A 24,502-nucleotide genomic window follows, 5' to 3' on the forward strand; every position below is an offset into this window, starting at 1 on the left:
AGATTGCTGCTCCCATCAAATGCTGTCACAATTCAGTCCGGCTGCAGCAGCCATTTGCTGTAGTCCATCCTGGACTTCCCATTATTTTATAATACAGGTTCGTGTGCGATAGTAGATACTGTTGAAGGATCTCTGTTATTCGAAGAGTGCTAATAATTTGTCTATATATTTCTTCTGCATGTCCTAAATTTAGCCTAGTTTTGGTGAGATGTTTCTTTTTTTTCTGCTGATAAAGTTGTTTATTGTTATCTGATAACGATGATTTAGATATGAAACCTCAACCTAAGCATCTGTTTCTCTAGTACATACAATCACTCTTTCATTCGGTATGTGCCACTCTTTGGATTCAGTGCGGCTGGAAGGATTCTGTTGTTTATGGCGAAGATGACTGCATCGTTCAATGGTCTCCATACCACATCTGTGGTGTTAAAACTACTCTGCTGCTGATTTCTTGCCATTCATTATACTGAGGTATACTTTGAAAAACATGTATCCAAGAGATCATTGCTCACATAGTGTCCGTATTTTGAAATTTCATCCAGAATGTGCTTCAGAAGAGAAAAATAATTTTTCCCCGCAGTGATACAGAACTCATAAAGGGTTCTTGGTCATCATATATGACTGCATTCTGTTCATCACTGTGGTATCTGAGCCTTGGTTTTAGCACGAGTTTCCTGTGGAATGAGTTGGTTGCCCTACCATTAAATACTCTTATTGAAATAACTTTGTGGCAACTGCCATGTTAGGCAAGGCTCTGCATGTATGTACAAAGTGGACTAGACAGTGAGCATGTGGCACTCGAGAAAGGACTAGGATTGGCTGGCAAGTAGCTCCTACCACTCCATTAGTTGTAAATATCAGTCGCAGTATTTTAGTTTAATTGGATGCGTCTGCTGCTAAATCTTTTCTCTTACTTCTGTTGATGACCTTCAGTGTAACCAAATCTGATTGGCACTGCCGGCCACTTTCCATGGATATCGTGATCTTTGGTGTATGAAATACACCAAGCACATGCTGTTCAAGAAATTGCGTGTCAGGTGGTTTCCAAAAAACCTGACACCCAAGCACAAAGCAAAACACTATGGAACAGGTCTGGCATCTCTCCAGCAGTATCATGATGATGGTGATGAGTTCCTCAACAGGAGTGTCACGGGCGATGGGACGTGGCTTTCCCACTTGACCCTGGAAACAGAGCAGCAGTCAATGCATTGGCGTCACAGTGGCTCTCCGGTCAAGAAAAAATTTAAACAGACCATGTCGGTACAGAAAGTAATGTGCATGGTGTTGTGAGACAGGAAGTGCACTCTGCTTGTTGACTTCCTGTCCAGAGGTGAAACAGTGAACACAGACTGTTTCTGTGCAGCAGTGCAAAAACTGCAATGTGCCATTCAGAACAAGAGGTGTGGAATGCTTACTGCAGGTGTTGTGCTGCTCAGTGACAATGCCTGTTCCAATACGACTCGGCACACAGGCACTGTTTTACAGAAGTTCAGCTGAGAGCTGTTTGATCATCCAGCATACATCATGCCTCCAGGCACACTGGTGACATTCATAGGCAGCAGACTTCTACGACAGGAATACAAATGTTGATTCCACAATATGAAAAGTGTCTTGGTTCTTTTAGTGTCAGTGTCAAAAAATAGCTCAAATCTTGCTTGCCAATAAAGTTTTTCATGTAACTGTGTTGCCTTAGTTTTAAAAAAATAGGGAAACTCACTTTCTGGATGTGCCTAGTACATGAGATACATTGGAGATCGTCTCGTACAAGGTTGGCAGCTAGGCACCACACACCAGGCTTTTGCTGCCTGCTATGTAGTGTGTGGAACTGTCTCGTGTTTCTTTTTTTTGTATGCTGCCAATAGAAGGCGAAGCTTGAAATGAAAACACTTACTGAAATGAAAATCATCTGGCACTTATCAGCTGATGGTGTTGGCAGGATACTTTCCAGTCTGTACTCCCTGGCGTCAGGAACTTTTGTGATAGGTGTAAAACAGGTCTAAAAGCTAAATTCCTGTACTTCTGAATGAGCAACTGGACAAACTGACAATACATCGGAAATTTCCTTATCATTGGCTTCTTCTGTTTCTGCAGATATGCAACATTTGCCACCCACTGCTACATCATTGATGATGACTGATCTCTCTTCAGATCCAGAATTGTTTCTTCTAAATACTCCTCAACCTGAATCGTACAGCACTTAGCGTAATTGAACAATTGTAGAAACATCGTGGCTTTATTAATTTGTGACCATTGTTTATCTGTGTACCACATTTAATGAAGTACTATACTAGGTGGTTGTACTAAAACAAACCTTTCGTAGCAGAGTTTTTAATGTCATTAAAACACTTTCACCAGCTTAACTTTATTGCAATGTGTAGTCTATCAGGAGAAGTAGCAAATCAGAAGATTGTCTCCTACTTTGTCAAGTTAGCTGATACTAATTATTCCAAATAATGGAAACTGACTGCACTCATTCTCTAGAATTTGTGCAGTTTGTTTTTGTTTTGGGATAGCTCTTGAGAAAAACCCTAGTTGAACTATGTTTTATATTTATAGCGTTTTACGGTTGCATCCAGGAATTCCTTTTTATTCTCAATTTTTTTAGCTTTAAATAACAAGCCACAATAACATCCTCTCCAGAATAGCTCACGATGCAACTGAAACTGAAATGTGGTTTGTGCTGTCTTGTTGCATGTTATATGGTAAGTCGCACCAATAAGTGACCCTTATTGAAACATGTCATATCATTTCAGTGTGAACCATGCCTAAGAGAAACAAGGAGGCATTTAGAATGAGAAGTAAAACTGAAGGAGGAAACAATAAAAATGCTGAGCTTTTCTGATGTCATTGTAATTCTGTCAGAGACAGTAAAGGATGTGGAAGATCAGTTGAAAGAAATGGATAATGTCTTGAAAAGAGGTTATAAGATGAATGTCAACAAAAGTAAAACAAGGGTAATGGAATGTATTAGAAGTGATGTAAAGGGAATAAAGTTGGGAAATGAAACACTAAAAATTGTTTTTATTTGGGCATTAAAATAACTGATCGCCTGGCCAAATTGGAAAGGTGAACAAGAAAAGCATTTCTGAAAAGGACGAATTTAACATGTTGTAAGAATTTCAATGTTAGGGCATATTTTCTTGAATATAGCTCTGTACAAAATTGAAATGTGGACAATAAGCAATTGAGGTAAGAAGAGAAAAGGACTGTGTGAAGTGTGGTGCTGTGTAAGAATGATGAAGGTGAGAAGGATGTATCGAACAACTGATGAAGATGTACTGAATCAAAATACCAGGAAAAAAGAAAGGGCAATTAATGGGATACATACTGAGTCCTCAAGAATAAATCAGTTTGGTAATGGAGGGTTTCTGGCATTTGGGGGGGGGGGGGGGGGTGTTTAAAATTCTAGAGGGAGACCTATGCACGAATGCAATAATCAGGTGCTAATGGATGTAGTGTGCAGTAGCTATTTAGAGGTGAAGAGGTTTTGCACAGAATTGACTAGCATTGAGAAATGACTCGGACTAAAATCAACAACATGGAAGATATTAATCCACTGATCTGTGTTTCTGAACTCATTCAAGGTGTCATAAAGGAAGCACAGTCTAGGCCAACACCTATGGCTTGCAATTCTCAATTTCCATGTGTATTATGCAATTCTGCCGATGTAAAACTATTTATCCACACCCAGAACTTTAACTTCAGATTGAACTGCTTGCATGTTTATTCTTCTAGAAAACCTGGAATTCTCAGGGAATTACATTTTACATGGAAGAATCAGGAACATGTCAAGGAATTCTGTGTTTTTAACCTGGCATTAGAATTTAATTTTATTGAGTTTTACAAATCACAAATTTTAAAATACTTAATATTTCAAAGTATGTTAATCACATGAATATTATTCCACATAAATTATCAATATTTAAAACTACAGTCAAACTACCTTAGTCAAGAGGAAAGAAAAGTTATTATTGTGGGATGCCCACCCCTTTCTGCTCATTGTTAATTATCAGGAACTATGATGCCATCTTGCTCCCCATAGTTACAAAAATTGCACCTCCTGAGGTGCAGGCCCCTCCACTCTCTTGGACCTTCTCAAAGCCCTCATTCTGTATAGACTCAACGAAAGGAATATGGCTTACGGATCAGTGGCCTCATCACCATTACAGCTACTGAACCACTGGATGATCTGATTTGCGACTGGTGCCTTTGAAGTAAGCCCTTTAGACAGGGGTAGGCAGCTCATACAGACCACCCAAAATATATCCACAACAAATAAGTTATTGAGATGTGTTTTGCATTAAATTGTAGCGATCAGTGTAGCCAAGTTTCTGACGACCATAAATAATTTTTAAAGTTAATAGCTGTCAAATTATGATACTGACATACAAAAGAGAAAATTCAGTGATATATGGGCTTAATGCAGAATGCACCCGTGGAATATGGCATGTCATGTTTTTTCGCCTGGTGTGCAAGCAGACCTGGTCATTGCATGGTTTTTGGGAAATACTCCTCAGATACACCCTCCTCCTCCTCCCAGGACAGGTTCGTGCTTAGCTACCATGGGACCCCAGCCTTTGAAGCATTTTTCCCTCTTTCGTGCTGAATGTCTATCCTCTCGCTATTCTTTTTCCCTTCCCTTAGGGAACATGTCTGGGATGTTATTGGGAATGTTCTGTATTGCCTGTTGCTGATGTAAGAACAGTCTCACCTTACTTTTGCTTTCACTCACTTTTCCTTTCTTTGTTTCCAATCTCTCGTTCCTCCACTTCACTTTTAGAGGATCCTCTTTTTCTTCTTCCTCCCTGTGTGCTCCTGAAGGCCATTCCATGCATCTGACTCGTAACAAGTCACTGGGTAATGCATAATTCCAAGCCCCGGGTTGACAGGTAGGGTTCGCGCGTACCCCCTGGTACAGGCCAGGCCAAGGGAGGGGTGATTGCCTGAGCTGCAACCTTCACAAATTGCTGATGGGTCCCTCTGTCAGGTGTTTGGGAGGTGTGAACAATCACATAAGGGAGGTGCGCCCCCTTGTGAAGGGAGCCCACAGTTAAAATTAGCATGCCATCGGAGATGCTGGCAATCGTGGGGATTTTCTCACATTGACTCATCTTCCCAACCAACGTCTACGAAACCTCAACATAATGAGGCTAGTGATTCGAAGGCCCTTCCCGCTGCACCACAGTTCCTCGTAGTCTCACGTACTGAAGGCAATCAGTCCTTCACTACGGTAAATCTGTGTATTATTCAGAAAGGTGTTGATGCAATTTCTGGCCCTGTGAAATCCTGCTCTCGTTTACAGAATGACACTTTGCTTTTGGAGACAACTTCTGATCCTTGAGCACAACAACTGCTTGCTGCCTCGCTTCTCCATGGGCACCCTGTTCGTGTTGAGGCCCATAGAACTTTGAATTCTTCCTGTAGTGTAATTTACACCAGGCTGTCCGATGGCCTAACAGAGACCAAAATCAAATCTTACCTCTCTGATCAGGGTGTCATTGCTGTCCATTACAAAGGTAGATTCCACCTTAGTGAACACCCGTACTCTTTTCCTCACCTTTGATAGAGAGGTGATGCCATCCAAGACCAAAGCAGGCTATGAAGTTATCACAGTCTGGCCGTACATTCTGAACCCAGTGTGCTGCTGCCAGTGTCATCATTTTAACCACTCTAGAACGTCTTGTTGACACCCAGCCAAATGTGTAACCTGTGGTAGGAAGGCAATTGTCTGCCGCCTCCTCCTCCCTGCTGTATCAACTGCAGTGGCGGCCATGCCGCTGTCTCTCAGAATTTTCCTGTGTATCTTGATGAGTAGGCTGTCAAAGAGATCTGGGTAACGGAATAAGTGAAGTGCCATACCCAGTCGCTCGCAAGTTACTGGCGTGTCGCAAACCCTGAGTTCTCCCATCTGGCACCCGTAGTTCTGTTCTTGTTACCCCTCGCTCCATGAAGGACATGGACACAGACATGCAACCTCAAATTCAGCTCTGAGGTTGTGAAATCTCCCTGTGTCAAGGTAGCATTGCCATCCCCTCATCCAGCTGTGCAACAAACTGTCACCTCACGAGACTAAGCCACCAGCTACACAACCGGTGGGCCGGAAAGGACAAAAAGAGTACTCCCGTGTAGACATCCTCCTTCCCACCAGCCAAACAACACCCGAGTCTTTCTCTACCCGGAAAGGCTCAACCAAATCCACCAAAAGCAAACGGTCTTCTCTTTCACCAAATCGAAGATCCTCTTCGACGGTGCCGCCATGTGGTACCTTAGCCCACCCGGCTGTCATGTTGCCGGTACACTCCACCAATCGTTTTTCAGCATTGGACTCCACAGACTGACCGCACAAGCAATCCAATGCTTCTGTGGACCCCATGGAGCATGATCCTCCGACTCCCCTGCAGTGGAACGTTTACGGCCTTCGGTCCCACAATGAGGATTTACGGCTGCTTTCAGCATCCCCTTGTACTCTGCCTTCAGGAAACGAAAGTGCACCCTCACAACCGCTTTGAGTTTTCACATTACTTACCGATCAGTTTTGAACTTCCCCCTGAGGTCGGAATTCCACCTCGTGGGGGGGGCATCGTGCTGCTCATACGGGATGACATTCATAGTCAACCCATCTCCCTGATTACCCATCTGTAAGATGTTGCCGTTTGCCTTTTCCTCCTTCCCCACCTTTTTCCCTCTGTACCATTTACCTCCCTCCATCATTGATGTCACCAGGGCAGACTTACTTCAGCTTATTGGGCAGCTATCTCCCACATCTTTGCTACTCGGTGGCTTCAATGTGCATCATCCCCTTTGGGTTTCTCCCAGGACCTGTCAGTGAGGTGCCCTCTTGGCTGAACTTCTTAACCAACTTAACCTCTTCTGCCTTAACACTGGAGCTACCACTTTCCTTTCGGACTCCTCGCACAGCTATTCCAATTTGGACCTATTCTTCTGCACTGCCCAGCTTGCCCTTCGTCTTGAGTGGTCCATTCTTTCTGACACCTATTCGAGCTACCATTCCCCGTGTGCTATCCATTGACTCCTACCCCATTCACGTGTACGCCCAAGTGGCAGCTTTCTAAGGCTGACTGGCAGCTTTACTCTTCCCTATAGTCCGGATCCCTTTTTGTTGATGATTTTGCCATCTGTTGCAGTTCTCTACGGACCTGTCTCATTGAGCGCGTCTTCAGAGATGTCTTGATCGTCTTTACTCCTGGATCATCAACAATGCCTTTTGCTTTTCCACTGACAAATCTGTCTGTATGAATTTCTAGCAACACAAGTGGTTTCTCCCGTCTTCTTTTCTTCTTGGTCCCGTTGCCCTTCCATTCGTCGAAACTACAAAATTTCTGGGGCTCATGCTTTATAGGAGGCACGCTTGGCCCTCCCATGTGTCTTACCTGACAGTCCGCTGTATGCAGTTCCTCCATCTTCTGTGTGTCCTCAGTAGTACTTACTGGGGTGCAATCGAACCAGCCTCCTCTTGTTTGTACCAGTCCCTTGTCCGTTCAAAACTCAACTATGGGTGCTTTGTTAATGCACCTGTACGCCCATCCCTCTTACGCCGTCTCAACACTGTCCACCGTCACGGAATCACTTTGGCCACGGGCGCCTAATACACTAGCCCGGTTGAGAGTCTTGTGTGCTGAAGCTGCTGAACTACCACTGTCCTACTGTCGTGAATTTCTCCCCAGTAGGTACGCATGCCATTTGTGTGCCATTCGTGACCATCCAGCCTATGCCTCCTTCATTGATGCTTCCTTTGATCATCAGTATGGGGCACGTCCCTCTTCTGTTACCTTCTGGAGTCTGCTTTCAGCACTTTCTACGGTGGCTTAACTTCACACTACCTGCAACTTTTCCGGTGGGTGTGAACCCTTCACCACCTTGGCTTTATGAAGTGGCCCATGTTAACCTTTGCCTTCATTCACTTCCTAAAGACAATACTCCAGCCTCGGTTTATCGCCGTCAGTTTCACGACCTTCACATGGAACTTTGCAATAGTAACTTTGTTTACGCTGATGGCTCTCGGATCTGATGGCTACCGCCCCATTAGTCTCACCAACGTTCCGTGTAAGTTGCTCGGAATTCATGGTGAGCAGGAGGTTGAGTTGGCTCCTTGAGTCTCTGGGCCTTCTGGCTCCGTCCAATGGTGAGTTCCGTAAGGGCCGCTCTGCCACCGATAATCTGGTCTGCCATCCATATGGCATTTGCTCACCGACAGCATCTGGTTGCCGACTTTATTGACATGCGGAAGGCATATGATATAACACGGTGACCTCACATCCTCACCACCCTTCATGGGTGGGGTCATAGGGGCCCGCTCCCGATTTTTCTTCAGTATTTTCTGTCCCTTAATTCCTTCCACGTGCAAGCTGGTCCCTCCCATAGTTCTTCCCTAGTCCATTAGAATGGGGTCCCACAAAGCTCTGTCTTGAGTGTCTGCCTCTTTTTACTTGTTATCACTGGTCTTGCTGCAGCTGTGGGAACGTCCGTATTGGCTTCTTCGTATGCTGATGACTTTTGCCTGTACTATAGCTCCACTGGCATTGCGGTTGCTGAACGGCATCTGCAGGGCGCTATAAGCAAGGTGCGGTCTTGGGCCGTATAGCGTGGCTTCCAGTTTTTGGCCTCCAAGACTTGCATCGTGCATTTCTGCCAGCGTCGCACTGTTCACCCTGAGCCACAGCTTTATCTTGATGGCGAACCTCTTGCTGTGGTGGTGATGCATCGGTTTTTGGGATTGCTTTTTAATGCCCATTTGACTTGGCTCCCTCATATTCAGCAGCTTAAACAAACGTGCTGGCGCCATCTTAACAGTCCTTGTTGCTTGAGTCACACCAGTTAGTGTCGATTGGTCTACTCTCCTAAGATTGTATCAGGTGTTGATTCAGTCCTGTCTTGATTATGGGAGCGTGGCTTACAGTTTATCACCTTCCGCGTTGTGGTTGCTTGACCCCATGCTTCAGTGCACGCAACTGGAGCTGTAAACAGCATACTTGTGGAGGCTGGTGTCCCTTCATTGAGAATCCGGCACCAACACCTACTGGCAGTTTATGCTACACATGTTTGTAGTTTGCGCAGGCATCCAAATTACCACCTCCTGTTCCCCAACTCAGTCGTCCATCTTCCAGAATGATGGCCCCAGTCAGGGTGTACAATCGCGGTTCGCGTCCAGGCTCTTCTCTCGGGGCTTGAGTTTTTCCCTCTTCACACCTTTTCCGGGCCCATATACGTATACCTCTGTGGTGTGTGCCTTGCCCATGCCTTCAGCTGGATTTGGCACAGGGCCTGAAGGGCTCAGTCCCTCCTGAGACCCTCCACCGCCACTTTCTTTCCATCCCTGCTGCGTTTTACAGCTCTGACGTGGTCTGCACCGATGGTTCGGTGGTTGCTGGTCAAGTTGGTTATGCTATTACTCTTGGGGATCATTCTGAACAACGCCCATTGCTGGATGGCTGTGGTGTTTTCACTGCAGAGCTTGTCACCATCTCTCGCATCCTAAAGTACATCCGCTCCCGCTCAGGTGAGACCTTTATTATCTGTAGTGACTCCCTGATCGGTTTATGAGCCCTCGACCAGTGTTTTCCTCACTCTCGTCTGGTAATGACTATCCAGGAGTTCATCCATATTCTTGTCTATTGCGGCCAGTCTGTGGTTTTTGTGTGGATCCCAGGTCATGTCGGCGTCCTGAGTAATGAACATGTTGACACGCTGGCCGAACAGGCTTTCAGTGCTCCGGTCCTGGAGATTGGCCTTTTGGAATGTGATATCCAGTCGGTAGTGTGGCAAAAGTCCTTGGTGCTTGGGGTGCTGAATGGCGCATCCTGCCTTCCCCCCAACAAACTTTGGGTCATCAAGCAGACTACTGGTGTATGGCACTCCTCCTTGCGAGCCTCTTGCAAGTACTGCGTTGTTCTCTGCCGCCTGCGCATTTGGCACACCTGGCTGATGCATGGTCATTTATTGCACCGCAAGAACGCGCTTCCATGGTGCTGTGGATCGGTGTTGACAGTGGTCCACATTTTTTTGGCCTGTCCACTTTTAACTGCACTCAGGCAGACATTTGCACTGCCTGATACACTCCCTGCACTTCAAACAGATGACACTGCAGTGGCAAACGTAGTTTCGAGTTTTATTTGAGCAGAGGGCTTTTATCGCTCTATGTGAGGGTTTGTCCCTTTTGTGTGCTGCATCTGGCCTTTGGCCTACAGTTTTAGATTGGGGTTTTTAGTGTCTCTCTTGGTGGTTGGCTTTTCCTTTTTTGTTTCCATGGTCCACCAACCACTGTAAAACTCTGTGCTTTTAATTCCTTGTTTTTTTGTCCCTGGTTTCCTCTGTTGATGTTTATATTCCTTGTGGGTTTTTATGGTCGTGGAAAAAGGGACCGATGGCCTTTGTAGTCTGGTCCCTTCAGCCCCCACAAACAAACCAACCAACTGTGAGGTCGGGTGTGCCTTCGTCATTGGCACCCGTGTCTTTCCCTCTCAGCTTGCAGCACATTGCTCAGTTTTTACAGGTGAACTCATTGTCTTGTATCAGGCCACGGAGTACATCTGGCGATACAGCCTTTTCAATGTGTCCTTTGCTCAGACTCACTTAGTGTCCTTCAAAGTCTATATGTGCTGTACACCTCCCATCCCATAGTGCAGCAGGTCCAGTAAAACTGTCACTTGCTCACTATTGGTGGAGCCAGTGTGGTGCTCCTGTGAGTTCCTGGTCATGTCGGTCTGCGAGGAAACGAGATGAGAGTACGTGTGCTGCTGCCATGGCAGCAGTCCTCATACACAGCCTGCGAGTATCAATATTCCCTCCGATGATTTGTGTTGCTGTCTGTCAGGAGGTGGTGTCCCTTTGGCATCGCCAATGGTCCTCCCTTCACAAGAATAAACACCAGCTTATTAAACCTCTCCCAGCGGCTTGGACAACCCCTCTTGGCCCTCCCGCCGGGGGAGGTCATTTTAACTAGGCTGCATATTGGGCACTGCCTTTTTAGCCATCGTCATTTGCTAAGTGGCACTACCCCACCACTTTTTACACATTGCACCCAAGTTTTAACTGTCCGCCACTTCCTGATGGAATGTCCATTTTGTAACTGTTTATATTCCTGTTTGGGTTTGTCATCTGATTTATTGCCCATTTTAGCAAATGATGCGCGGGCTGTCGACCGCGTTTTACTTTATATCCACCAAAGCAATATGGTGAAGGCCAGTTAATTTTTAGTTTTGGGCCTCCATTTTTGTATGGTGTATTTTATAGCCATATTTCTACATACCCGTTTTAGCTGTCTTCCATTATGCCAGTAGGTTTGACTTGGGGCCCAGTTGTTTCTTGTGTCCCAAAACAAAACAAAACCAAAACCAAACATTGCTACCACATTGATTGCTTTAAGTTCAGTGTGATGTCTTCCAGTAACTGCGGCAGCGTATATGTTAGTAACTATAGCTTCTTAGGATGTTTTTAGTCCCATCAATAAAACAAGGAGCAATAATGAAATTACCCATGGTTTGTAAAAAATTAAAGTTGATAAACAAAATTTTCCGTGAAAATGGCTATCACGTAAATTTTTGTAAACAACATTCAGGTAACAGTTACCACTCTGAGGCGATATGAGTCGTGATACTGTGCAGAAGCAGCCAGCAATGGTGACGCCCATAGGAACAGCTGAAACTACTTCTCTTGTTAATAGTCTGATGACAGAAATACGACCCCAGTACCTATCTGTCAGGTTGCCCAGCACAGTACGAATTGCTGTCACATCAAGCAACTTAGGTCGTGCAATACATGGAGACGGGAAATTTCAAGTCATATTATGTGGCTTGAATAAACTGTTTCATGTATATGAAGCCAAGTTACATCTGTTTCTGTAGTTAATTTTGTCAGTAAAACTTTTACTTTCCATGTAAAAATTAAAAACCATTGTTTTGTTGGTACCACATGTGCTCCCCTATGAAGTCTTTCTCATTTGGTTTTGAGAAAACTATTCTTAAAATTAAAAAAAATATAAAAAAAATTGTGCCTCTTACAGTTCAAGATCACAGCTCGATAATGAACTGTTTTTCTTTTGGTTGGTAGTTATGGGTCGCACACGAGGATCTTTGCCTCCTAGTATGCGAAGTGTGGAGCTGCCTCGTGTTCCTCATTTTTGTAAGCCTCCAATGCAAGTCGAAGCCCAAAATGAAAAAACTTATTGAAAGTAAAACATCCCAGGAATCATCAGCTGATGATACTGACTGGAATTTTTCAGTCTATGTTCCTTGGTTTCAAAAAACTTTGTGACAGTTGTAAAAGAGATCTGAAACTTAATGTGAGTTACTTCTGAATGAGCAGCTGGGTGAAGCTGAGGACGGCATGTCAGTATTTTTATCATCGTGGGCTTCTCCCACTTCTTCAGGCACATTGCCTACGCCTATGCACAATTTGGCTTCCAGTGCTCTACCGTTGATGGTTTCTGATCTCACTTTAAATTCTGCAATATTCATATGAATACTTCTCGAGCTGAATCGTACAATACTTTGCGAAATTGAATAGTTGTAGAAATAGTATACAAGCGATATTAATGTTTGACCATTATTTATATATGTACTGAATTGAATGAAGTATCATACTAGGTGGCCTTACAAAAATTAACTTTTCGTGGTGGCATTTTTAACATTGTTCCCTCTTTTTCATCAACTTACCTTATTGCAATGAGAAGCTCCTCAGCAGGAGAAATAGCAAGTCGAAAATTTATGTCCTCCCTTGTCAGAGTAGCTGATCCTATTTGCTCCAAAAAGTAGAAACTGTCTGAAGTCATTCTGCAGAATTGGAGGAATTTTTTTGTGTTGGAGAGATCTCACAAGAAACCACAATCAAACATATTTTTTATATGTATAGCATTGTATAATTACACCCAATACCTCCTTTTCTTGCCCAGTGTTTTTTTTTTTTTTGTTTTTTTTTTTTTTTTTTTTTTTTTTTTCCTATAAATAATGATACTCCACAGTGTCCTCACAGAAGAGCTCAAGATAGTAACTGACACAGAAACAGCATTTATGCTGTCTTGGTGCTCGTCATGTGGCGAACTGTATCAGATGTAGTGTCATCTCAGTGGGAACATAAGTGTCGCACCAGCAAGCATCATGTGGCCTTCATTGCAACATGTTGTATCTTCTCTGTTCGAACTGAATCTTAACATTGGATTCATTACCATGAAGATATTGATCTAGTGGAATGTGGAAATTGGTTGGAATGTACTGTTTGCAGAACATTTCATCTTGAACATGAAAACACGTTTGTACTGATTCAGACAAGTCCAGTAACTTGCAATGTGGTTTTTTGCAAGTTGTATTAACCTCAGGCAATAAAAGTGTGCTTCTAGTAAGAAAATTACTTCATAAATTCATTAGGGAATGAAATTTTAAAATAGTCTACAGTTGCCTGTTGGTGCCGTCAAAATAGCTCCAGACCTTAATGTTCGCAGATGAAACATTTGTTTGCGCATTTCGTATTGCCATTTATTTTCTTCCATCTTTCTGCTTCTAATCTTCACAAAATATAAAAATTCATTTCCACATAACGAAATTTAAATGGCTTCAGACCAGGTTGAACTCGTGGGTAAAATACTAATAATGAGAACAAGTCAGGTACTGAAACTGAAATCCACTATTGACGTACCTTGACTGTGTTTATAACCTACCTTTGTAACGTGATTGTTCTGGAAACAAAACCTTAGCTTTATAATCAAAAGATGAATTTTAACAAAAAGCATACTTTAATGAACAGAAATATCAGGACAATTAAATTGTACTAGGGCTTGCAGAAAAGTGATGTCACTGAATTTGTTGTTTGAAAACCCGTAAAGCTTTTTAAATAAAACAAACATTATTAATGTTCTACAAAAATTTTTATTAACATTCTATATCTTTATTCTTCATGTCTACATCTATGCAGACCTCCACCACTAGAGGCCTGAGAATTGTAGCATGCAACATGGTGGTGTGTAATGCAACTGTGTTGGTGTCTGAGAAACAGTCTACTGTAATAGTTTTAGATTCAAAGAATTCGTCTCCTTCAGTCTGACTATGCCATAACACTTAAAAGTGGTGCAACATCTCCAACAATCTGATGACATTGGTTCACTGTCATTGATTGTCTTCCGTACAATCCTGACTTTCTCACATCTAATTTTTATCTGTTCCAAAACTTGAAGAACACCTTTGAGGACTTCACTTTTGATATATGTGAAGCAGTGCAAGCAGAGGTGACGTTGTGGTTCCATCAGTAGGTCCACAGTTGTGATATCAACAAACTGGTCTCTTATTGGGAGTAGTGTGTTAATCGCCAGGGTGTGTATGTACAGAAATATATATGTAAACTTGAAGAATTAAGATGTAGAATATTAATAATCTTTGTTTATAAAAAGCTTAAAGAGTTTTACTTAAAAATACAGATAATAGTTTTCAGCAAGCCCTCTTAGTAAGGGATTTTCAAAGTAATTACATTTTAAAGTTAGAAATTTGTGAATACTGGTAATGTCTAAACTAATAAATTAACTGACAAAATGTTTGCTTAAAAGAAAATAATGAGAATTTTCAAAAAAAGGTGTATTGACTTCCTCCAGATAACATTTTCATGTAGAAACGGTACGTAATGTTCTGTATGCAATTCAGTTTTTAAGTTTTTTTCATAAAATGTTCAGAATTAAATTAATGACAAAGTGAGAATTAGGAAAGTGTTAACTACATACTGGGTTACAAAATTGAACTTGTAGTAGTTTTATTTAAACCTTTATAATTTTGCAAATGTGTGTGTTTTCTATTGCGTATGTAACAGAATGTGTGAAAGAAAACACAGGCATTAATTGAATGAATATCTCCTGTTTATGATCTGAGAAGAAATGATTCAGTAACATTCAGACCGACACACACACACACACACACACACACACACACACACACACACACACACACACACACACACACACACAAATTGTACCATAAGTTGGCAACACTCACTATGTGAATGAAACCAAACAAACAGGCGTAAACACTGTGGCAGTGTAGAATGAAAAATAGTTAAGAAAGTCAGTTGTAAATAGTGCACCGCAGGAAATACTGCAGGATGCCAAAAACTTCCAGGTGCAGATGTGAAATGAAGCCTGTAGACACCAACCACTGCTAGCAAGAAGGGAAGGAGCAGATTATGTAAAGAAACACCATAAGTAGCTTGCAGACCAACTTTATAAATAAAATGCTGTTTCTAACCTAAAACAATCAAAAAAATGTACAAACATATGTATCCAATTTATAGAATAATCTACAGAAGACCCTTTATAAATAAAAGCAAAATGCATCTTCTATAATTCTTATTAATAAGATTGCAGTCAGCTCAAGACGGATAACCTATAGTAACAGTGTTAACAGCTGCTTCGGAAGATGGCCACGCAAACATATTACGAATTTTCATTGTCGTCATTAAATTATATAGCTGATAGTAGTCCATATTCGCACCTGCAAATACATTTCATTTATTTTATAATGGCTGTAATCACACCAGTGCATGTTCCTTCAGACATGCATGCATGGACTCAGAAGAGAAGACAGATGTTTTACTAGGTAATATGTTGGGGGCCTGGCACTACACAAAGTGGGCCAAAGTGGAACACCCGTCCGTATGGATCTTAAGCAGCCCATAAAGTCATGGTGGAACTGGCACTTGTACCTGCTGAGTCCTGCAGTAAATCCCATCATCATGTTAAGTAAGATGTTGCAGGCCAAAGAACAGTAGTGTTTCCCTTGTCAGCAGGTAAAATTACTATTTCTCTGTCTTCTCTTAAAAAATGGAGTGCTTTCCTTTCTTCAGTGTTGTTCTGCTTGGGTGCAGGCATCCTGGTTATGGGCCTGCAGGCCTCTCATCTTATTTCTTGAGCAGTCTCACTGTGTTGCCACATTTTTTCTCCGCATGACAAACGCAAAGACCATGCCCCGTTCCTCTGATAGGGGACACTGCACACTGCCTTGCTCTGATTCGTCCACAATTATGCTATAGCCCCACTTGTTGGCGCCTGTGCTTCTCTAGCGAGCCAATGTATATACTGGCAAGCCACTGCAGCAGCACGTTAGTAAGCACCTGAAACTGAGAAGTAGCTGTCTCACTGAAATATTGTGCAGTTTCCACATCATCGTTCAACGCAACACCCATTAACATTAACTTGTACTGATATAGTTATGAGCTTCAGTTTTTTTTGTTCCAACAACCAGTGAAAGTAATTCATATGTTTACTTCACAGATAGGAATGTCTTGTTGACGAATGTAATGCTGCTATGGTTTGCAGTAAGCAAACGACATAGTTTCTCACTATACCCAACACACTCAGGGATTGGGCGTGTTCTGTCAACACACACACACACACACACACACACACACACACACACACACACACACCAAAAAAATTAAGATAAATAATTATCACTATATTGCCATTGAACTACTTCTTCTTCTTCTTGGCCTCCTGCTCCCTGGCATTGATTGTTTCACTAGTTGCGCTTGAGGATAATAATTAACCTATCCATATTTAACTGAAATACTCACAGTGGAAGCTGAGCATGGAATAGCAACATTATTGTTGAACAAAAATACTGTATTGTTGTCTGACAATTTGTGGCTTCTTTGGCAGTGAAACATGCAGGAACAATTGATCAACAATGTGGAAGACAATGTTAAAGTTTCTGGCGGTGTAAAATCCGGAGCAAATTACAGTAGTATAACGGTGAGTGTTAACGAAGAATGTTCTGATTTCTCAAAGACTGATTGTGCTGTGCTCGTAGGGGGTGCTAATAACTTCTATAGGAACAAAGCTAGTGCCTTGATTAAGAAGCTGCGGTTCCTGCATTTCACCAGTGTCATCGTAACAACATTGCCACTAAGGTATGACTTACCAGACTGGTCGTGCGTTAACAATGAAATTAGACTTACTAATATGAAGCTGAGAAGCTTCAGTGCCAAGTTGGTGAATGTTAAGGTGACAGACATTAGTAATTATGAAAGAAACTGTTTCATACAAACCATGGAATGTATCTCAACAAATATGGTAAAAGAAGGCCAGCTTCTAACATACGCGATGCTCTTGAAGATATCTCTCTGGTCAACAAAAGTAGAAATAAGTCATTTATTGTGCTGGGTGTGCCTTCACAGGGAAACTAACGGGGTGGACCAATTCCCATGGAATTTGGTCCACAAGAAATAAAATAATGGAATGCAATTTAGAATTAAAGATTCATGCAGATGATCAGTTAAATGATTCTGTGTTGGATTTAGTTCATAATAATTCCATAATGCATTTTAGTAAAGGGGGTCTGTCAGTAGGAATACCAACAAATTAAATGAACTAGAAGTATTTCTGGGGAACCCAAGTTCTGTAAAAGTTATATGCTTAAACAAACCCTGGCTTAAAACTGAAAATATAAACTTGATAAACTCACTTGCCGGTTACAATTCATCAGTGAGTTTTTGTAGAGAAATCACCAAGCTTTTAAGTCAGTCAGATTTTAAATTGCTTGAACAATGAACTATTATTTCAAAGCTGCTTCATTGAACTTTTGGAAGGCATTGTTTAATTATTAGCATATATCATATCCCTGACTATTCGGCTACATGTGCATTTCAAGACAAATTTGAAATATTGCTGTGTAGGTTGCAGGTAGAAAATTTATGTAAAAAGGTTATAATTTGTGCTGACTTCAACATGAGTGTAAGAGCTGATGATGGATTTGCCATTTCTCTGAGGGGCGTATTATTTACAAATGGCTTAACATTAAACTTTAGCTGGTACAGGTGTAGATAATGTAATGAGCAGTATCAACTATGGTGCTACAGAAAAGTTCATCTTAGAATTAGGGATACCTGACTGTTCAGCCCTTTTTATGTCAGTGCCAAATTTAGATAAAACTGTAACAGTGAAATGGAGTCAGAAATGTCAACCAACAAAATGTGGATACATTTGTCTCAAGACTAAAAAGGAACTTCGCAGTCGTTCAGCAAGCACTACTCAGTAGGCACAAACTACTATGCTTTTGTATCAGAATGCATGAGTGTTTTCAATGAATGTTCCCCTTCATAACAGCACATGACAAAAACTGGAGAGGAAAAAAAAAGAAACTTGGGATAACTGAAGGCATCAGGATCTCCAGTATTAGAAAGAGGAAACTACACATGGAAGCAAAGAAGAACCATGATGCAGAGTTTGTCAGCTATGTAAGCAAATACAAAAGAATATTTGACAAAGTAGTTCAACAGGTGAAGGCAAATGACAAACAGTAAACACATATCAGATGCCACAAATAAACCAAAAGTGGTATGGCAAATTATCAAGACTAAAATAGGTGAACCCTAAATTAGAAATAGATGGGAAAATGTTTACGAACTCCAGACATACATGTGAAGAATTCAATAGGATTTTATAAATTCTAACAAACTTATTGTGGCCAAGATAGACAGGAAGCCCACACCTACTACTGTAGTACAAGTTCATATGCCAACTAGCTCTGCAGATGACGAAAAAATTTATGAAATGTATGATGAGATAAAAGAAATTATTTAGGTAGTGAAGGGAGGCGAAAATTTAATATTCATGGGTGGCTGGAATTCAAGAGTAGGAAAACGGAGAGAAGGAAACATAGTAGGTGAATATGGATTGGGGGAAAGAAATGAAAAGAGGAAGCCATCTGGTAGAATTCTGCACAGAGCATAACTTAATCATAGCTAACACATGGTTCAAGAATCATAATAGATGATTGTATACGTGGAAGAAGCCTTGGAGATACTAGAAGATACATCATATAATGGTAAGACAGAGATTTAGGATCCAGGTATTAAATCGTTAGACATTTCCAGGGGCAGATGTGGACTCGGACCACAATCTATTGGTTATGAACCGTAGATTAAAACTGAAGAAACTGCAAAAAGATGGGAATTTAAGGAGATTTGACCTGGATAAACTGACTAAACCAGAGGTTGTACATCGTTCAAGGGAGAGTATAAGGGAACAACAGTTGTCATGAATGGGGGAAAGAAATACGGTAGAAGAATGGATAGCTCTGAGGGATGAAGTAGTGAAGGCAGCAGAGGATCAAGTAGGTAAAATGACGAGGGCTAGTAGAAATCCTTGGGTAACAGAAGAAATATTGAATGTAATTGATGAAAGGAGAAAAAATAAAAATGCAGTAAATGAAGCAGGCAAAAAGAAATACAAACATCTCAAAAATGAGATCGACAGGAAGTGCGAAATGGCTAAGCAGGGATGGCTAAGAGGACAAATGTAAGGATGTAGAGGCTTATCTCACTAGGTGTAAGATAGATACTGCCGACATGAAAATTAAGGAGACCTTTGGAGAAAAGAGAACCACTTGTATGAATATCAAGAGCTCAGATGAAACCCAGTTCTAAGCAAAGAAGGGAAAGCAGAAAGGTGGAACGAGTATATAGAGGGTCTATACAAGGGTGATATACTTGAGGACTATATTATGGAAATGGCAAAGGAGGTAGATGGTGACGAAATCGGAGATACGATACTGCGTGAAGAGTTTGACAGAGCACTGAAAGACCTGAGTCGAAACAAGGCCCAGGGAGTAGACAACATTCTATTAGAACTACTGACTGCCTTGGGAGAGCCAGTCCTGACAAAACTCTACCATCTGGTGAGCAAGATGTATGAGACAGGCGAAAAACCCTCTGACTTCAAGAAGAATATAATAATTCCAATCCCAAAGATAGCAGGTGTTAAGACGTGTGAAAATTACCGAACTATCAGTTTAATAAGTCACAGCTGCAAAATACTAACGCAAATTGTTTACAGACGAATGGAAAAACTGGTAGAAGCCGACCTCGGGGAAGATCAGTTTGGATTCCGTAGAAATATTGGAACACGTGAGGCAATACTGACTCTACGACTTATCTTAGAAGAAAGATTAAGGAAAGGCAAACCCACATTTCTAGCATTTGTAGACTTAGAAAAAGCTTTTGACAATGTTGACTGGAATACTCTCTTTCAAATTCTGAAGGTGGTAGGGGTAAAATACAGGGAGCGAAAGGCTATTTACTATTTGTACAGAAACCAGACGGCAGTTATAAGAGTAGAGGGACATGAAAGGGAAGCAGTGGTTGGGAAGGGAGTGAGACAGGGTTGTAGCCTCTCCCCAATGTTATTTAATATGTATATTGAGCAAGCAGTAAAGGAAACAAAAGAAAAATTCGGAGTAGGAATTAAAATCCATGGAAAAGAAATAAAAACTTTGAGGTTTGCCGATGACTTGTAATTCTGTCAGACAGAGCAAAGGACTTGGAAGAGCAATTGAACGGAATGGACAGTGTCTTTAAAGGAGGATATAAGAGGAACATCAACAAAAGCAAAATGAGGATAATGGAATGTAGTTGAATTAAGCCGGATGATGCTGAGGGAATTGGATTAGGAAACGCGACATTTAAAGTAGTAAAGGAGTTTTGCTATTTGTGGGGCAAAATAACTGATGATGGTCATAGTAGATAGGATATAAAATGTAGACTGGCAATGGCAAGGAAAGCGTTTCTGAAGAAGAGAAATTTGATAACATCGAGTATAGATTTAAGTGTCAGGAAGCCATTTCTGAAAGTATTTGTATGGAGTGCAGCCATGTATCGAAGTGAAACATGGACGATAACTAGTCTGGACAAGAGAAGAATCGAAGCTTTCGAAATGTGGTGCTACAGAAGAATGCTGAAGATGGGATGGGTAGATCACATAAGTAATGAGGAGGTATTGAATAGAATTGGGGAGAAGAGGAGTTTGTGGCACATGTTCTAAGGCATCAAGGGATCACCAATTTAGTATTGGAGGGCAGCATGGAGGGTAAAAATCATAGAGGGAGACAAAGAGATGAATACACTAAGCAGATTCAGAAGGATATAGGTTGCAGTAGGTACTGGGAGATGAAGAAGCTTGCATAGGATAGAGTAGCATGGAGAACTGGATCAAACCAGTCTCAGGACTGAAGACCATAACAACAACAAAATTGATAATCTCCCTCATCCACAGATAAGTCCCAATATAATGCAACACACATTAGGAGTATTCAAATTTACTTCCCATTATGAAGTGGCTAACATTATAAAATCCCTAAAAAATCTCAAGTCAGGGGGCTGGGAGGAAATTCAGACAAAAATAATAAAGGCTGTATGCGATGATGTTGCACCCCAACTCTGTCACATAATAAATCAATCATCTGATGAGGGCTGCTATTCCGGACAGGCTGAAGTTTGCGGAAATTCAACCTATCCACAAAAGAAGAGACAAGGGGAGATAGGAGATATTCATCCAGTATCATTACTACCAATTTTTTCTAAAATATTTGATCAAATAGTGTGTAACCAATTAGAAGAATACAAAAAAATATAACATTATTCTCGATAATCAGTAAGGATTTAGGAAGGGCTGAAGCACTGAGTATGTTATTAATGAACTAATCACTAAAATTATGCAAATGCCTCAATAACAAGGAGAGTATCCAGTATCTTCTGTGACCTCAGTAATGCTTTTGTAATGGTAAACCATAAGCAGCTGCTCCTCAAATTAGCTTCTTATGGCTTCCATGAATTTTTTTTAAGTTGGTTCACATGTTATCTCAAAAATAGGAAGCAGAGGGTTGTTACTCAATAGAAGGGTGAGAAATCTTGCGCTAGTTGGAAGGAAATACAAGCAGGTGTACCCCAGGGGTCCATTCTAGGCCCATTACTATTTCTATACTATATAAATGACATACCAGGTAAGGTAACTTCAGATATAATTCTGTATGCAGATGATTCAACAGCAGTAGTCTGCAGTAAAAACAATGAAGAATTATCACTGAAAACAAAACGAACTAGAAAATTGGATAAATAATAATGCTATGAAACTAAACCTAACAAAGACACAAACAGTCACTTCAGGACAGTTAGCTTATGAAAGCAGAGAACTGATCACTGCAGACTGTTAAATTTCTTAGTGACCATAAACAAGAAATTGTAATGGACTGATCAAGTGGATTGCTTACTGAAGTAGTTAAATAGTTCTGTTTATGCAATGAGGGTTCTAAACAAAGTAACTGACTTTGCTGATGTGTAAATTGTGTATCATGTCTATTTTATATCAGTTGTAAGATACAGCATAATTTTTTGGGGTGTTGAAAAAGGAAGCAGCATTAAAGTGTTCAAGCAACAGGAAAAAAATTATCCGAGCTATGACTGGAACAACCGTAGACAATCATGCAAACCTTTATTTGCAGGCCTTGACTTACTGATAATCCTATCTATGTGTATATTTCAAACACTTCTCTTGAGCTAAAAAAACACACAAATTTTTTAAGGAAATTTGTTCGCACCTGCTTATGAAACAAAGCACAAAGAAGATTACATGGCTTTGAAGCTTAGCAGTAAAATTTCTTCAAAATTCTAGGACTGCAAACTAGAAATGTGCAAACATTGAAAAATGTTTAAAAAGCAAATGTTACTCCAATGGGGACGATTTTATAAACGAGGAAGACAAGTAGGAGATAAAACATTTGCTTTGTTTGCCTACATTATGTTCTATGTTTATGCTTACGTTCTCTTTTAATGGAGGTATATGTTCTTTTTATGTAGGTCCATACTTGTATTGTATTGTGTAAACTGTGTATGTAAATATCTAGATGTATACACATATACTCCTTTCATGGAAGTATGTGCACTTATTAAAATGTCCATAGTCAATAAATTTGAGAAACAAACATGAAAAATACTCAAAAAGAAAGATTTTAAGCCACTGAGGAAAATTTTAAGAAATCTAACGTGTATTTATCATTTTATGTTGTAATGTGTGTCCAGGAACATCCATGTGCTTCCTTTTAGTGTATCTTGTTTTGAGGTATACTTAGGTAGGTGTAGAATTATCCATTGGCAGGTCACCAATGTTTCAATCATATGATTGTATATAAAATGTCATGTGACAATAAAGATTCCATTCTGTTCATTCCCACATTAACAGGTGGTGGCTTTACAATTAAAAAAATATTCACAGTAAATATTGTTAACATCAGAGGCCTGCAAATAAGTCCAAAAGCATCCCTCTCCACCCCCACCCCTCCCAAGTCAATCGTCAGTCGTGGAAATGCTTAATTTTAAAGTCTTCGTGTAACTGACCTCAAGTAAGTCTAAATCCCCATTGCTGCATCAAAACAGTCACTTGCTAAATGTTGGAACACTTGTACTGAAAAGTTGTCATTGTTGCCTAAAACTGCACAGATTGCTCCAGTAACACACCATTGCGAAAGAACATGAGAAGACCAATAGCAAAAAGCCCACAGCATGGTTGTAACATTCATTTCTTGTTGATCCTGAGTATTAACAAATTACTTTTTGCAGATAAAAATGTCTTTTTGATGTTAAATTTCTCATTGAAATATGCTCAAATGCTTACCAGAGCAATCTTATTGAAATGTGTTCTCAAATGGGGAGGGGGCTTTCTCATTTGCAGATGGAAAAAAAGGCGCAACAATACAGAGATAATAAAAAATTCTGAAGTAAGATTTTATTTTGCAGATGAACTTTTTGAAGTGGATGACACTTGCTACCCAGAGCCACTCATTGATGATGTCCCTATGGCAGACTTGGAGTGGTGAAGTCTTTTAAAAAACCTTAATATTAAATTGAATTAGTAGTTTTTAGTAATAAAAAAATTCTTAAACATGTGTAAATTTGTGAACAGTGGAAAGATCAACTATAATGTAGTGCATGTACAGTGTTTGTTAATTATGTAAGCTGTTTGTGATAATAAAGTATTTACAATTAGGTTAAAGTTGTTGACTTACCTTTCATCCCACTTAATCTATATAAATAAAACTGTAAGTGTTAGATTGTTCAAGATCATGTATCTCAGAAAGTTCTTGGCCAATTGCCTTGCAATTTTGACATGTAATTGCTTTCTGATGAGGGCATGTTAGGTACCCATTTCTTTTATTTATTTACACACACACACACACACACACACACACACACACACACACACACACACACACACACACACTTACTTTACGGGGTATAACGTGAAACCTATGCCAAGGGTTATGGGCAAAGACCTTAATGGCAGCTTCAGAACAGGAGACCTTCAAAACGGTAGAGATGGTGGAGGAGGCAACCCATCTTCCCTTGGGACAATTAGAAGAGGACACCACTGCCTTGTGGAGAAGAGAGATCTTCAAAGGCTGATCCTCATCTGTATCAGGCCTAGTAAGTCTGTATATACTGCTTTCAAACCTAAACCAAGCATCGGATATAAGAATGAATTAAACACAAGAAATGACAGATCTTCTAGTACCACTCGAAATAATGATGAGCAAATGCCTGATGGTGCTCATGAAAGATGCTGAGAGACGCAAGCCCCCTCTCAAAAAGAAATATGAAGAACTAGTAGAACTTATGGACAGGTTTAAGCTCAATGTATTGGGGTTGGGTGAGACAAAGTGGAAAAGCTGTGGGAAGAAATCAC

At 40.8% G+C, this 24,502-nt stretch overlaps 1 protein-coding gene across 1 annotated transcript in view; it reads left to right on the forward strand.

The window, feature by feature from the left end:
• The window catches only part of LOC126336508 (uncharacterized), a 35,926-nt gene extending 12,121 nt beyond the window's left edge, over window positions 1-23,805 (forward strand). The window contains exon 4 of the mRNA XM_050000286.1: window positions 23,557-23,805. Coding sequence (XP_049856243.1) covers window positions 23,557-23,636 — 80 coding nt within the window. The 3' untranslated portion in view covers window positions 23,637-23,805. The remainder of the gene's footprint in view (window positions 1-23,556) is intronic.
• Window positions 23,806-24,502: the final 697 nt, after the last annotated feature.

This window comes from Schistocerca gregaria, chromosome 2 (assembly GCF_023897955.1).
Source record: "Schistocerca gregaria isolate iqSchGreg1 chromosome 2, iqSchGreg1.2, whole genome shotgun sequence".
Taxonomy (NCBI): Eukaryota; Metazoa; Arthropoda; class Insecta; order Orthoptera; family Acrididae; genus Schistocerca; species Schistocerca gregaria.